The sequence below is a fragment of the Cricetulus griseus genome, chromosome 3 (genome assembly GCF_003668045.3).
Source record: "Cricetulus griseus strain 17A/GY chromosome 3, alternate assembly CriGri-PICRH-1.0, whole genome shotgun sequence".
Classification (NCBI taxonomy): domain Eukaryota; kingdom Metazoa; phylum Chordata; class Mammalia; order Rodentia; family Cricetidae; genus Cricetulus; species Cricetulus griseus.
Window position 1 is genome coordinate 269,001,599 of NC_048596.1, and position 15,622 is coordinate 269,017,220.

The following is a 15,622-nucleotide window of genomic DNA, read 5'->3' on the forward strand; positions in this document are numbered from 1 at the left end:
CTGGCCATGGTTCTTTAGCATGGGATTTGTCCGTGGAGCCATGCTTCCTAAATGTGTGCTCAGAGTAGGGCTCCTGCATTACAGTGCTCAAACTGAGGCTTGGGCACTAGTAAGTATATTTCCTGCTACTGCAGCTCTGAGGTGGGGTGGTGAGATGGTAACTGGGCACTGTCTCCAAAGCCACACATTCTCACTGGGCACAGTGTGTCCCGGAAGATGGGAAGGCACTGAAGAGACAGCCTTCCTTTACCTTTGCTGAGGGTTCTCTGATGGAGCATGCGCACTATGCCCGCAAGACACCAGCCTAAGGGCCTGGGTCAGCTAGTCAGCAGGGTGGTGACCAGGGAAGGGCCCTCTTTGTATTTGCTGCCCTCACATGCTCGGAGCCTCTCCCTGGGGACCATGCCCAACTCATCTCACGTTTAGGTCATCTCAGCCTGAGCCTGCCTGGATATCTTCCAAGACAGCATGTGCGACTCTGGGAGCTCAGTAGAAAATTCATGATGACTCTGTGAGTTGACAATGTTGTTTCCTCAAAAAAGCCTGGCTGGGAGGAACACTAAAGAACAGGTCCATCAAAGACCCTGACCCAGGCCCATCAAGTGCCCTGACTCACATCCTGTGTCTGGTGTTTTGCATGTGTGAGTATACATGCAAATGGATCTGTGTTTATGCACATACAACACACACACATGAGTGAATATGTGCGTGCTCACAGCATGAATATGTATGTATGTTCAGAGTATGGTGCACATGTATTAAGTTTGCATGTATGTTGTTGTACAGGACTATCTTCTGAGTCAAACCACCACCATCTTCAGTAGTTTGGCTGAGCCTGCTCACAAAAGATCAGCTGGGCTTGTTAACTGTTGACTTCCCTCATAGAAGGAAGGGGTGGGAAGAGTCATGGAACCCACCCCTGAGTATCCAGCCACCCCTCCCAACCAGACGTATGAAATTCTGCCTAATTGCATGTGGCCTCTGATGGGCAGGATGTGGCTGGAGACCAGTGCCGAGGACCTCAATGTACTGTGACTTTTTTCATCTCTAAAGGATCTAGAAGGTTCTATGAACCACTTGTTCTCAGTGACAAGGACTGTGTTTTCTATAGTGTCGCTCACAGCTGAGGCCTGGTCTCCAGCCGTACCCAGCCCATCGGGGCAGTACTGACTTGATATTGGATAAGATCTGAGCTCTAGGGCTCAGCTCCATTAGGACTTCCCAGAACATAGTGCCTGACCAGGGTGTGGAGGAGGTGAGACTCAGTGGCTGGACAGTGACCTCCTGGCAGAGGGCAGGGACCATGAGGAGAGTAGGACCATGAGGCTTCCTTAGTCACAGGAAAGGTCAGGGTGGGCGGAGCTCAGACCTGACCTACTGCCCGTCTCCCTTTCCTTGCAACAGCAACAGCCGATGGCTCACTTCCTTAAGAGAAAAGTCAGGATAAAGACCCACACTTTCTCAGGCTGCGTGGGAAATGGTGTTTCTGAGTTCTGGCACTCGTAAACTCGTCACCACCCACTGTGCCAACCACCAGTAGCTGGGCCTGGGATTCGGTCAGCAACAGGGAGGGACTGCCATTCTCCCCACATTGGCCAGTAGGCTAGATAGCAAGACCAGGTGGTGGGACCAATGGCATCCAGGCAGGGAGAACCAGGAAGGCTAAGACACAGCAAGGGAGGGGACTGTGCAGGGGGCGTATGTGGTAAAGGGGAGGGGATGGTGTGGGACATCTCCAGTGTGTGGACGGTGGGGGTGTGGCACAACGGTAGGACAAATGACGTAGGAGAGATGGTAGGGGAACATGGAGCAGGCACTGGACCAAGGCTGGACTCAAAGCCAGGAGCACCTGGGCCAGTCCTATGTAAACAGCCACGTTAGAACATTAACACATGAATACATACACACACACACACATTCTCTCTCAAGAAGAGGACATGAGACAAGCAGAGACAGTTGGAACATTTAATATTAAGCACCCTGAAGAGTGAAGGTGATGTGTTCTCATAGAAATTATAAATAATGAAAAATAAGTATTTAGAAAAAAAAAAAGCATGGACCCCACAGTGGGCAGCCAGGGGACTCTTTGGTTAAGTAGCAGGTAAGGCCCAGGGTCTGGGTCCGTCAGAACCCTCTGAGGTCATCTGCCAGGAAGGCCAACAGGTAGCGGCTAACATGCCTGTCGATGATGACAGGTGAGAAGGCAAGGATGCGTCGGGTCCCAGGCAGCACTTTGGGGTCTAGAAGATAAAGGGAAGAAATGGCAATCCAAGGACCAGCTGTGAAGGGGAACTCAGCTCTGAAGCTGGAGCAGGCTGGACATTGATTGGCCCTGTCCCTACCTCCTACTCACACATGGTCCTTGCTTTGGAGATGAAAGATCAGAACTGGTTCTGGCCCCAGAGATCATTAGCTCCTGCCTGGGTGACCCCCAAGCCTTCAGCGGATAAGGCCGTAGGAGCCCATACCTGGCCCTATCCCCAAGGCCTCCTCTGATGACAGACTCAGGCATCACAGGACAGAGGAAATAGAGAAGGCGGGGCTTACTGCAAGCTGCAGGCCTCAGTGGGTTTAGGCTTGTAAGGCCTATGGTAGCACAAGAGGAGAGACCAAGTCTCACGGGAGATGACTCCAAGATGACAGACACGCAGGGCCCTCTGCTGGCTGCCCACCATACTGATAAGCTGCCACTCTCCAGTTCCCACAGTCTCTTAGGGCCTTAGGGCACTCACCTGGAGGGCAGCAGTAGAGGATGAGGGCCAGGCCCGCTGCTAGGCCTAGGCCTGCCAGGAAGCTCATGGGTCCTGGGGAGAAAGAAGTCTGTGAGGCCTGGAGCAGTTGGTGAGTACTACAGGGGGCCTGTCCCCCAACAGAGAACCAGGAATAGGACCCGATGTGGGATGGAGAAGCCCCTGGGACACAGACAGAGCCCTGAGGGAAAAGGGAGAGAGAAAGGAGGTGGCGGGGGCGTTACCCCTGTCACTCAGCTCGCGGCTCTCGCTGCCCCAGTCCAGCTCTCTGCAATCTGAGTTTTCTGGAAACAGAATTATAGAGCATGGTTAGAAGAGGGCTGAGATGAGAGTGGGACTGTCCCCTGGGGAGACCCAAGGCAGCGTCTCTGCCTCCTGAAGGTGCTGGGCTCACACATTGCTTCACACTGGGTGCCTGGGCAGGCCCAGTTGGTCACATAGTGAGGTCAGCTCTCCAGACAACACTGCATAAATTTGGGGTTCCTTTGGTCCAGTTTTGGTGACATCATAGGTATGGAGTGGCCAGTGTGTCCTGTTTTCTACAAGTCATTAAATGCAGGACAAATATCCACTATCAAGAGCCAATTGCTAGCATTATAGGGGCTGCCATACCAGGCGCAGGAGGCCAGAACTTTCCCTAGACTTCCTCATGGGGTTAGCAGGCCGGTGACGTGCCACACGTAAAGGGCCCGGTGAAGCTGTTTCTGTAGGGACTTGGGACAAAGCCTGTTCGCTCTGTCCTCACTGTCCACACTGTGTCATGTACGGTCTGCGATCTGAGACACCAGCCTAGAGTCCCAGCTGAGCACATGCGCAGTCACCTCATCTTTCTGTCTGGAGCAGCAGAACCTCCTCCTGGTGGAATTGAGCTGCCACTCTGGCCTTACTGTGAACTTCCAGGTCCCAGCAGCTCTAGTGACCCCAGACCTCTGGAACCTACCTATCACCTAGGGCTCTGAGATCACACCGTCTCTCACCAACCACCCACACCTATACCCAAGGATGCCCTACAGAAACCACCTCTATACCCAAGGATGCCCTACAGAAACCCCAAATGAGCAGGCTAGTGGATACAAAAAAGTAGACACAGCCTTGGGGTCTACTGTGGGCTTGGTAAGTCCCAGCTGGGATGACAAAGGAGCAGCACGGGGCTGTAAGAATGAAGCCGCTATGAACTATGAAGACACAGCCATGGTAAACAAGGGAGGCAGACAGGATACCGGGGGCGCTGGCTTCTTTATGAAAACTGGCATGGGGGAGGGGAACGACAGAGAGAGAGAGAAGGAAAGAGGGAGAGAGACAGACTGATAAGCCAGCCTGTGCTTTTCTCCCTGGGTGGTCTCTGAGGAGGAACCAGGGAGGGAGTGATGTCCAGGCTGGGCTGCTGAAGACTCAGATGGCACTGAGGACCTCCATGATGCTGGCAGACGGCGCCCTCCCTGGTGAGTGTGGAGCGCTGCAGGCAGGGGTTTGGGGCAGGACTTACGGAGAGTGTAGCGGCTGGGCAGGTGGCTGTGCAGGGGCTGGGCATGGATATACAGCGCTCGGTAAAATTCCTGACAGTGCCTCTCCCCACACTGCTGCAGGTGGCTTAGGAGGTCACAGAGCCGCACACGCAGGGATGCCTTGGGGTTCCGGAACTGTGGGCAGAAGAAAGGGTGAGCTGGGGGGGGACAGCTGTGAGGTGGTGCACTCAGGACCCTAGACTCAGTGCCGGAGACCTCAGAGCCCTCACAACCCCTCACACCACCCATGTGGCACCCAACACTGGAGCAAACAATTGCTGGCTAAGTCTTGGTTAATACTTGTGTCTCCAGGGCAACAGGCTGGGAGAGGTCACCAAGGAAGCAGGGTGTGGGGAACATCACCCTAAGTAATGACAACTCAGTGAAGCTTTTCTCCCCATGCGGCCTCAGTGAGTCACTTGAACCCTCTGAGACTCAGCTTTTGTGAAGAAGAAATAATGTAGTGGGGTTGTGACAGAGAACTAATGCTGGCGTACGTGATAGTTGCTATTCCTTTTCAGTCTGTAGGAACATGGTGTCTAGTATTGCAAAAGCCAGTTGAGAAAAGAACAGTTCCTTCTGATGCGGTTGTGAAGAACCGTGCACAGAACACTTGGCACTGAGTCCAGACGGGAGGTTGCTGTATGGTGCTGCCCCCTGGTGGCTACAGCTGAAAACTGACCAGCGATAACAGGATCCTGGAGGGTCTTTGGGGGTATAAACATCTGAACCTCGAGTTCACCATTTTGGCTAACTGGTTGGCCAGCAAGCCCCTTGGATCTACCATCTCTGTTTGGCTAACTGGATGGTCAGCAAGCCCCTGGGATCTACCATCATCTCTGTTGCTGGGGCTTTAGGTTCAGGATCCAAACTCAAGTCCTCATGTCCACACAGAAAGCACTTTACCAATGGGGCTATCTGCCAAGTTCCAGGTCCAGACTTCTGATCCCTCCTTCCTCAGCCTTCCCTCCTCCTGTTCTTATGTCACTGTGTGTTGTCATGTGTGAAGGAAGGCTAATTTTATGTCAACTTGACACAGGCTAGAGTCATCTGAGAGGAGGGAACCCCCAATTGAGAAAATGCCTCCATAAGATCGGGCTGTGGGGCATTCATGGGGGAGGGCACTGCCCATGGTGGGTGGAGCCATCCTTGGGCTGGTGCTCCTGGATTCCATAAGAAAGCAGGCAGAGCAACCCTGTAATCAACACCCTCCATGGACTCGCATCAGCTCCTGCCTCCAGGTTCCTGCCCTGTTTGGGTTCCTGTTCTGACTTCCTTCAGTTGCAGACTATGGATGTGGAGGCATAAGCCAAATATAGCCTTTCCTCCCCAAACTGAGGCATAAAGACCTGATGATCTGAGACCTAAGACCATGTGGATCTTCCCAAGACCAGGTGCGACTCCCATTCCTGAGAAGACAACTCGGGGCCTATGGCAGCTTCTTCCAGATCGGAGAGGGGAGACACCCAGAGGTCCCTGGCCCTGCTCATCCCTCAGTACCTTTTCGGCCTCCTTGTTAGTAAGGATTTGGGGGTAGTATCGGTTCAGCTGCAGGATGATCCTGTCCACTTGCTGCTCGCTCAGGCGACCCTGTCCTGTCAGGAAAGGTGTGTCCTGTACCAGCCGGTCACAGTAGGTCTGATCTGGAACACATGTGGATGCATGAGGGTGAGCCAGCACAGCCTCACGATGGATCATATTGGCACCCCTGGTGCTGACCACGGGAGGCCACACCTGCTGGAAGGGCAACAGTCTTTCTGGAGGGTGCATCTACAATTTTCATGTTAACCATAAAGAAGAAATCTATAGAATACACATAAAATAAATAAGAGAATCAAAATGCCACCACAAAACATTAGCTTAACACAAGGGAAACCAGGAAAGGTAGAAACAAGGATGGAAAAAGCTAAAAAACCTACAAAACACAAATAGCAGAGACGAATCTTTCATTCTCAACAATTACTTTAAATATGTAAATAGGATAAACTCTATTCAAAAGGCAAAGATTGGCAGCATGGCTGGCCTTAAAACATATGCCATAAATATTAAAACATAAATACTGACAAAATGCTCACTAAAGAGTTAAAGTGAAAGGAGAAAAAGCATTCACTTAGGCGTGTCCAACCTCTTGACATTTCAACATGGGAAGTTGTCATCTACAAACATTATGTTCAAGAACAATCCCATAATGTTTTCAGTAAGTTTGCACTTTGGTGTTGGGCTACATTCACAGCTGTCCTCAGTCATATCCAGCCACATTGTGGCCACAGGCAACAGGTTAGAGACACTTGATTGCAAACAGAAACCAAACCAGAGTAGGAGTGGCTGGATTAGTATTAGACAAAATAGACTTTAAGTCAAAACTGGTACAAGAGATTAAAAAAAAAAACAGCATATGTGAATACAAGGTTAATTCATCAGGAATAGGTAACAACTATAAACACATAGGCACCAAGTATCCAAGCCCCAGATGAGGAGATACTGGTGGAACTGAAGGGAGAAACAGACACCACTATAATATTTAAAGATGTTAATATACCACTATAAAAACATACTGGACAATCAGATAAAAGATCAATAAGGAAATGGAAGACTTGAACAATACTCTAAACTGAACCTAAAAGTCATACACAAAACACACTACCCAGTAATAGAAAAGCCACACTTTCCCCAAGTGCACATGGAACATACTTTAGAACACAAAACATGCAGATCCTCAGCCACAAATAAGTCTCAAATATTTAAAAGCATTTAAATCAAAGGCTCTTTTCAGATCACGTGACACGAACCTAGAGATGGATGAACCTACAGAGTTCACAAACGTGTAGGAATTAAACAGCTAATGCCGTGTTTCCTCAATCTTCCTGATGCTGTGACCCTTTTAATGCAGTTCCTCATGCTATGGTGACCCCCAACCATAAAATTATTTTCATTACTACTTCGTAATTGTAATGTTGCTACCGTCATGAATCATAATGTAAATATCTGTGTTTTCTGATGGTCTTTGGTGACCCCTGTGAAAGGGTTACTGGACCCCTGAAGTGATCACTACCCACAGGTTGAGAACCACTGAACTAAAAGGTCAAAATGAAACCACAAAATAAATGGAATGCAACCTTGAGTCAAATGAGAAACAAACACACCAAAACCTAAGGGATGGAGCTGGGCATTGGTGGCGCACACCTTTAATCCCAGCCAGGTCCACAGAGCAAGCCTCCAAAACAATATAGAGAAACCCTGTCTCAAAAAGACCAAAACAAACAAACAAACAAAAAACAACAACAACAACAACAAAAATTAAGGGATGGAGCAAGCCAGCCTCTGAGAGGGAGAAGCAACAGCCAGAGATTCGCACCTTTTAAGAAGAGAGAGCTTGGGTCAGGTGTGGCGCATGCTGTCCTCCTACACTCTGGGGGCAGAAGCAGGTAGATTTCTATGGGTTTGAGGGCACCGTGGTCTATGTAGAGTCCAGGCTAGCTGGAGTTATACAGCACATCGTATAACTAGTATCATGAAACCTTGTCTCAAAACTAAATAATAAATGAAAAATCTAAAGTTCATGTCCTAACATTACACCCCACCAACTTGAAAAAAAAAAGGCAACTAAATTGAAAGGGAACGGGGGTGGGGTGGTGGGGGAGATACGGACACACCATACAGACATGACCCACGGACACTAGAACAGCTAGACAAGTCAAACACAAAGCTACCAGAAAGAAGGGAATAGCACAGATTAAAGATAACCTCGAGAAGTAAACATTTATAAAAGAGAAAAATCAACAAATCCAAAGTTTATTCATTGAAAAGGTCAACAAAATTAACAGATATTTAAATAGACTGACAAAGCTGAGCAGTGATGGCTCATACGTTTAATCCTAGCACTCCTGAGGCAGAGGCAGGTGGATCTCTGTGAATTCAAAGCCAGCCTGGTTTACAGAGCATGTTCTAGGACAGCTAAGGCTACACAAAGGAATCTTGCCTCAAAACCAAACACAAGTAAATAAATAGACCGACAAAAATGACTCAAACTACTAACAGTAGAAATGACAACAGGGTGGCCAAGTGTGGTAATGCACAACTGTAGTTTTAGCATTCAGAGTGCTGAGGCAGGGGGTTGTAAATTCAAGGCAAGTCTAAGCTACATAATGTGAGACTAAAAAACAAAACAAACAAACAAAAAAACAAGAAAAGAGGCCAGGAAGAAGATGGCTCAGCCGGGCTTGGAGCTGTGTGTGTAGGGACTGGAGTTAAATTCCTCTGAACTCACACAAACCTAAGAGTATGGGCATATCCCTGCAATTCCAGCACTGAGGAGGTCAAGACAGGCAGATCCCTAGCTGAACTGGTGAACTCTAGGGACCCTGCCTCAAAAACTACGGTGGGGACAGGGGAATCCCCAGCACCTCAGGGGCCACTAACCTGGCATATACAGCAGTGAACAGTAGAAGAGAGACCCTGTCTCAAGCAGTATCAAAGGTGAGGACTAACACCTGAGGTTGTCCTCTGACTTTCATGTGTGTGCTGTGGCATGTGCTCATCCTGGCACACACAGGCATACACATCACAAGATGGGGGTGGAAAGATGAGCTGGGCTGAGATAGAAGGGCCCCAACTTCAAGGCCTGCTTGGACAACTTAGTGAGGTAGACCCTGTGTCAAAGTAAAAATTTTAAAGATACCTTTCAGTGGTATCTTTCCTACCATGTACAAGGTCCTGGGTTTGGTCCTCAGGACGGCAAAGCATATACAAACTAGATGACTTGAGAAGATGTGGAGGAGCCTTAGACACATATTACTAAGGGAGGAAGAGCTTGTCTGAAAAAGCCCCATACCTATGGCTCTAATTACACCACACTGCAGAAACGGCAATACCAAAGAGACAATAAAATCAGGGGTTGCCAGGCATGAGGAAGGAGGGAGGGAGGAGTAAGCAGGACCCAGGGGAGTGTTAGGCAGTGAAACTATTCTGTGTGATGGCAGAAAGCATTTGTCAAAGCCCACTGAATGTCCAGCACCGGGAGGGAATGCTACAGCAGATTCTGGGCTTCAGCTAGCAATAACAACTTGACAGGAAATGGTAATGATAGGAGGGAGGGCAGGGGGTCCATGCCTCAGTCTCTGCACTATCTGCTCAATCTTTAGTCAGCTGTCCCGAAAATAAAGCCAAGAGCCAGGCAGGATACACCCAGGCAGTATACACCAGGCAGTACACACCCAGGCAGTATACACCAGGCAGTACACACCCAGGCAGTATATACTTGCAGTCCTAGCTACTAAAGAGCCTGAGGTAGCTTGGACAAAGAAAAAAAAAAAAGACTTTTTGACTCAAAATAAATTAAATAAGTGAAGTCTATTTGGAAATTTCCATTGTTGGTGTTTATGGAAAAAACGGGGCAGGAGGGGGAGTCATGCAAGCAGAGCAACCCTGAGTTGGAACAGATTACTTGAGAAGGAGCCCAAAGGATCTTCCTGAGTCAGAAACGTCTAGATGCTGCCCAGCTTATGCTTACACAGGTGCAGGCATTTAGCAGAATGTACCAAACTGTTCTTTAAAAGCAAATGCAGCTCAGTGGTTAAGAGCATGTGTCACTCTTGGAGAAAACATGGTGGCTCACAATAGTCTATAACTCCAGATCCAAAGGATCTGATGGCTCTTCTGACCTTTTTGGCACCAGGCACATATGTGGCAGACATGCATGCTTGTTTGCAGAATATTCCTAGACAGAAAATACATCTAAAAGCAGTGTATCTGCTTGCAATTGGATTCGACCTCTGTAAGGTAGGTTGGCTTTTTACAAAATAGGGTCACCATGTGGGGAAAAGGAAGCCCTGTCCCTGGCTTTATCCCTGGGTATGGAATCAACAGGCTACCTTCCTCATACTCTGTTCCCCTGCTACTTCTCCCTGGCTGGTCTGTCTTCTGTCTCCAGCACACTCCCATCCCAGATGGTGGCTTTGGGGGGACCCTTATTTATCCAGGTAGGCACAGCCTGTCAGCATGCCCACTCTATGTCAGGAACTTGGGGATGACTTCCAGGAGTTCACAGTGTAACAGTGGGGGCTTCATTCACCAAGGACCCCATAAAAACACATCCTTGGCCCAGGAGCCTGCTCTCAGAGACCAGGGATAGGGCTGTCCTGGATGACAGCTATTGTTCTCCCAAGGCCTACACTTTGGTTCATCAGCCACCCCATCCCTGTCTGTGTCTATCAGCACCACCCCAGCATGGCAGCTGCAGACTGGGAATATTGGCCGAGCCCCTGACAACCTGTGTAGAAGACAGATTTACCAACAGCCCCCAGGCACTCAGGTGTATTGGGTAGGCTGGCTCAGTGCCTGCAGCATCTCGTTAAGAGTTCAGATGAACACTGAACCAACTCACAAAACAATTCACAGACCAGACATTTTGTGGTTCTACTTTCACCTACTTATAACCTCCATCCTCCCACCAACTGCCCCCCTTTCAGATAGGGAAATGAAGGCACAGTAAGGTGACTAGACTGCAATCAGCCTGCAGGTACCACAACCTTGCTGCGGCTGCCTGCAGACATCCATAGTTCATTCTGTTCTGTCATTAACGTGGATCACTGTGAATTCAGGGTTCTGTCCTCTTGTCTTCATGTTGTGCCAATGTGTACAAGGATGCACACACAGTAGGCACTCACTACAGAGTTCTAGAATGAGTGGACTCCAGTCCAAGGTCCGAAGGCCAGGTCTGCTGGTAGACAGTGGCCAATGCCTCATAGCGGCCTCCTCCCACTCTGAAAGCCGCTAGCCAAGATGGGCCTCTGCTGCCCACAAGGCATGAGTCACAGGAGCCCTGAGTCACCTGCCATGGGTGGCCCAGCCCAGCGGCTGAAGCCAGCAGCTCATAGCAAGGCACTTCCTGTGCTTCCTGTGGCTTTTGTAAGCTATGCATGCAGCTGCATACAGGCAGCCACTGGGTACCACGGAGACTCAGGCAAGGCTCTGCCGGGATACCAGGCCCCTGTAAACAAGGCCAGGAATGCTTTTACTAGATAAAAGAAGATGGATGACTCTGTGCAGAATCCATGGGCCTTTGCCTGTATTTTCTCCTCCATGCCAGCTGGTACCAGGAGCACGGCCTGAACTTCTGCAGCTCAGACCTAAGTCCTCATTCTGGCATTTGGGACCCAAAAGCAGCTGGCCCCACCTGCCCTTACTCTCCCCCTTAGAGGTCCCAAAGCCTTCTTGTCTGCAGTTCACAACTACAGAGTCAGGGCCCAGGCAGTAGGCTGAGAAAACCTGGTTTATTCATGCCCAGCTTATTGAGCCCCCTTCCAAGAACTCACCAATCACTCTCCTGGGATCTACAACTTGGGCATCAACTCCCCCCTGAATCTCTCCCAGAAGCTCTTGTCATCACGCCACGGGATACTACTTGTTCTGTGAAAACACAACTCTCAGTGTTCTATAGTCATACATACACACACACACACACACACACACACACACACACACACAAACTCACACACACACTCACACACACAGACACATACACACATACATACACACACACACACTCACATTCACACATACTCACTCACACACACAGACACATACACACACATTCACACACACACATTCACACACACACATTCACACACACAAACTCACACACACACTCACACACATACTCACACACACAGACACATTCACACATACATGCACACACACACACTCACATTCACACATACTCTCACACACAGACACACACACACACATTCACACACACTCACATTCACAAATACACACACACACACTCACATTCACACATATTCACTCACACACACAGACACATACACACACATTCACACACACACATTCACACACACATTCTCACACACACACACACCCAACACACATTCACACTCACACACACACACACACACACACAAGACACATTCACACATACACAAACTCACACTCACACACTCTCTCACACACACACTCACACAGACACTTTCACACATATACACGTTCACACTCTCACACACAGACACATTCATACACACACTCTCATACACACATACATACACGGGGGGGGGGAATGGGACAGCAGAGATTAATCAGTATGGCAGACCCCCCAGCTGGTGCAGTAGGGCACTGAGCTTAGAACAGCCCCAGGACTGCCCATCCAACTCTCTCAGGTTTCTGTTCTTCAGTCTCCATCTCCCACCAGAAAAAGGTTGGGTGGTGAGGTGTCAAAAAGCCAGCAAGCAGATGGCAGAAAAAAAGAGTGTCATTGCCACAGTCAGGGACTGGCTGTGCCCTCCTGGCTAGAAGCCCACCCCTCCCCACCCCCCTGTTCTCCAGGAGGTGGGAGGTCTCATTTTCCACTGGTCTCCTGTCTTTGCAATGGCCCTTGGAGACAACACAGCTGAGATCTGGAAAACCAGAAGCAGGGCAGGGCCCAGCATGAATGCTGAGACCAGGCCCCCCATTCTGCTCCTACCACTGACCAGCAGAGCGGTCTGGGGGCACTTACCCAACCTGAGATTGTATCTCTCTATCCCTACACAGGCACAATATTCCTTATGTCCCCACGCAGACATTCTGAACGAGAGCATATTAGAGACTAAAGTAGGGTTCTACACAAAGGTAGTGCTCAGAAATTGCAGCCCCAAACAAGAAGGGCCTGGAGGGATGACAGAGTGGTAGCTGGGGTTTCCTCCAGCGTGTTTTGGAAGTCACCAGGTTCCAGCTGTAAGGTCTTACTTTTGTGCACCACCAATGCTGACTCCACTTTAGAGACCCTTGGGTACTTCTGGGGCTGCCCCGACTCCCTGGGTCATCCCAGGTGACCTCTACCACATGAAGCATGAGAGTGAGACTCCCAGAAACAAAGTGTGGCATCTGGGAGCCACCACATTTCCCCGGGCTGTCTGCCAGACGGGGTCCCTCGCTGACTCATCCTTATGGCATTCTTTTACAGGGAAAACTCAGCACAGCAATGTCACTGTGTGCAGCTGGGATCAGAAATAAAAGTGGGTGAGTCCCCAGAGCAAAGGGCTGAGCTGGGGCTACCAAGCCTAGAGAACAGGGATCCAGTTGCTGGCTCCGAATTCCCTAGATCCATCTAGAGTGCGGGACGTGGCTGGAGTCTCGCAGGCCCCAGAGCAAGCGGGAAGCAGGGGCGTCTCACTGGTACCACAAGCTGCCCAGGAGCGCAGCGCGGGTCCCGCCTCCTAGAGTCGCAGCAGACTGGCGGTGAGCACCATTTCCCTCTCTCAGATCCATCCCGCCCCGGGACTCCGCCCTGCTCCGCAGGTGCAGCCGGTGCACCGTGGGCGCTCACCTGCTACTCCGTCTCCTGGGCCCGCGGCTCCCCCACTCCGCACCCGGGACCCCCCGGCGCCCCCGGCCCGCGGCGCAGAGCGCGGGACACCCCGCCAGCGCGCGCGCCGCTATGCCCGCGGCGTCGGTGCCAGCTAACGCCAAGGTCACTGAGCTCCCGTCGCCCGCCTGGCCCTGCGCCCACCTGTCATGGCGGAGGACACGGCGCCGCCCCGCGGTCCTCGGCTGTCCGCCGCCCGGCCCGACGGCTCCGGTGACCGGCGCCGCGGGCTGGGCCCTATGCCCCGCCTCTTCCCTCTATGCCCCGCCCAGCGACGGCGATAACGTCTCCAGACCCAAGCCCCTCCCTCAAACTAGCCATGCCCTCTCCCGTACGGAGCTCTGGGGCGGCGTCAGCAGCGGGCGGGGCCGGAGCGCTAAACACCGCCCACAACTATAAACCACGCCCCTCACCGAAACCCGGCCGCTGTCATCCCAGGCTCAGGCTTCCCCGGGAGCTCTAAACTACGCGCCTCAGTGAGCCCCGCCCTTGAGGAGTTTAGGCAGTAGCGGTGACTGGAGTCCCGCCCCCTCCAGCTTGAGTGACACAGCGGAGGAACCTAGCACCGCCCAGGTCCCGGTCCTGGCCAGAGAACTCAAGCCCCGCCCCACGCGCATCCTCTCCAATAGCTCCTGGGGCCGCGCCCCTTTGTTTAGGCCCCGCCCCCTTCCGGGCCCGTGCCTGCTCCTCTCGATGGTTAGGAGGTAGGTGTGTGCTCGGTTTTCTGCTGCCGCCCTGGCCACCCCACCCTCGTCTCCCGGATGAAGAAACTGAGTCTTAAAAGAGACGTGAATTAACCACGGTCACGTACGTAGCCGGTGAAGCCTGGCAAAAAAGGCCGGTGGGCGTTGAGACTTAACAGTGAGCTTGGTGGGACATCCTTCTATCAAGTCCCCTAATTACAGCAGGGGACAAGTGCCTGGCTTTGCAACCTAGTTAGGGAAGTCATTTAGTTTGACCGAGCCTCAGTTTTCCTAACTATAAAATGCGCGGCCTCAGACAAATCTTTTCACCTCCGTACTTGGTTCCCTCTGTTGTAGGGAGGCCTGGTCCTTCATCTCTGGTGCGCACCACAAGGTGCCACTAAGCCCAAGGCCAGCTAGGAAATAGAGGTCTGTGGGGGTGGGAGAGGCAAGACCCTCACAGCCTGCAATGGGGCCAGGCACCAGATTTTACCTGTCTCTGCTGGTGCGGCTATTGCAGCACATTATAGAGCTGTAACTTGAGACATTGGAACCAGACCAGGACTGCGGACTTGGTGCCCCTGCCCAGCCCAGGAATCCCTGGGTCCCTGAGCCCTCCGTTTCTGCCTCAGTTCACCCCAGGGCTGCAACCTCTCGGGGATACGAGGCTCAAAAGGCATCAAGTCACTGGGAATTCCAAACTCTTGCACCCAGTGGTAATAAACGTTACACTCCTGCCCCTTGCTAAACACTGCAGAGAGTGAGGTTTGCTCATATTCCAACACGGACCAGACAGATGGAGAGCCAGTAGGCAGCTGCCCTCAGCGCCAGTCTGTGCAGGCAGAGGGACAAACAGCATGGACAGACCATGTTCCAGGGCACCCACATGTGTGCCTGGGCAAGTCAAGGCTAGATTCAAGGGCTATATCCTGCAGAAGCCTCACTTGGACCTTCTGAAGGACCTCGGGTACCCATCAGTGTGTTACAGCAGTGGGGTGAGGCTAAGACCTCCCCTTACCACCCACATCCCTTGCCAGTCTCACCGTCAGGAAGGTCAGCATTCCACCTTTACATCTGCACCAGACCTCACTTGGCCCCATGAGGGAAACCTGCCTAGATCAAAGTCCCTCACCCCAGCAGCTTGTTGTGGCCCCCAACTACAGGCTGCTTGCTCGTTAGCACTCCAGAATTTGTACAACGTTTGGTTCAAGGACACCACCCCAGCTCACAGGGATTCTACAACCTAGATCAACAAGAGGCACCCCCCACCATCCCCACCCCAAGCCTGCAGGGACAGAAGGCCTTAGTCTATGGCAGGACAGCTAA

General features: G+C 51.3%; 1 protein-coding gene across 6 annotated transcripts; it reads right to left on the minus strand.

The window, feature by feature from the left end:
• Positions 1-1,951: 1,951 nt before the first annotated feature.
• Card19 (caspase recruitment domain family member 19) lies at positions 1,952-13,904 on the minus strand. Of its 6 annotated transcripts, XM_027409964.2 has the most exons (7): positions 13,758-13,904; positions 5,756-5,898; positions 4,237-4,390; positions 2,975-3,034; positions 2,733-2,804; positions 2,354-2,586; positions 1,952-2,240 (listed from the first exon to the last, which is right to left on the minus strand). In XM_027409964.2, exons 1-7 carry the CDS (start codon positions 13,762-13,764, stop codon positions 2,091-2,093), a joined length of 819 nt encoding a protein of 272 aa, XP_027265765.1. In that variant the 5' UTR covers positions 13,765-13,904; the 3' UTR covers positions 1,952-2,090. The 6 variants fall into 6 exon arrangements, with proteins under 6 accessions (XP_027265765.1, XP_035298850.1, XP_035298851.1 ...); XM_035442959.1 differs by lacking the exon at positions 13,758-13,904 and having other exon boundaries at positions 5,756-5,968; XM_035442960.1 differs by lacking the exons at positions 2,975-3,034; positions 13,758-13,904 and having other exon boundaries at positions 5,756-5,968.
• Positions 13,905-15,622: the final 1,718 nt, after the last annotated feature.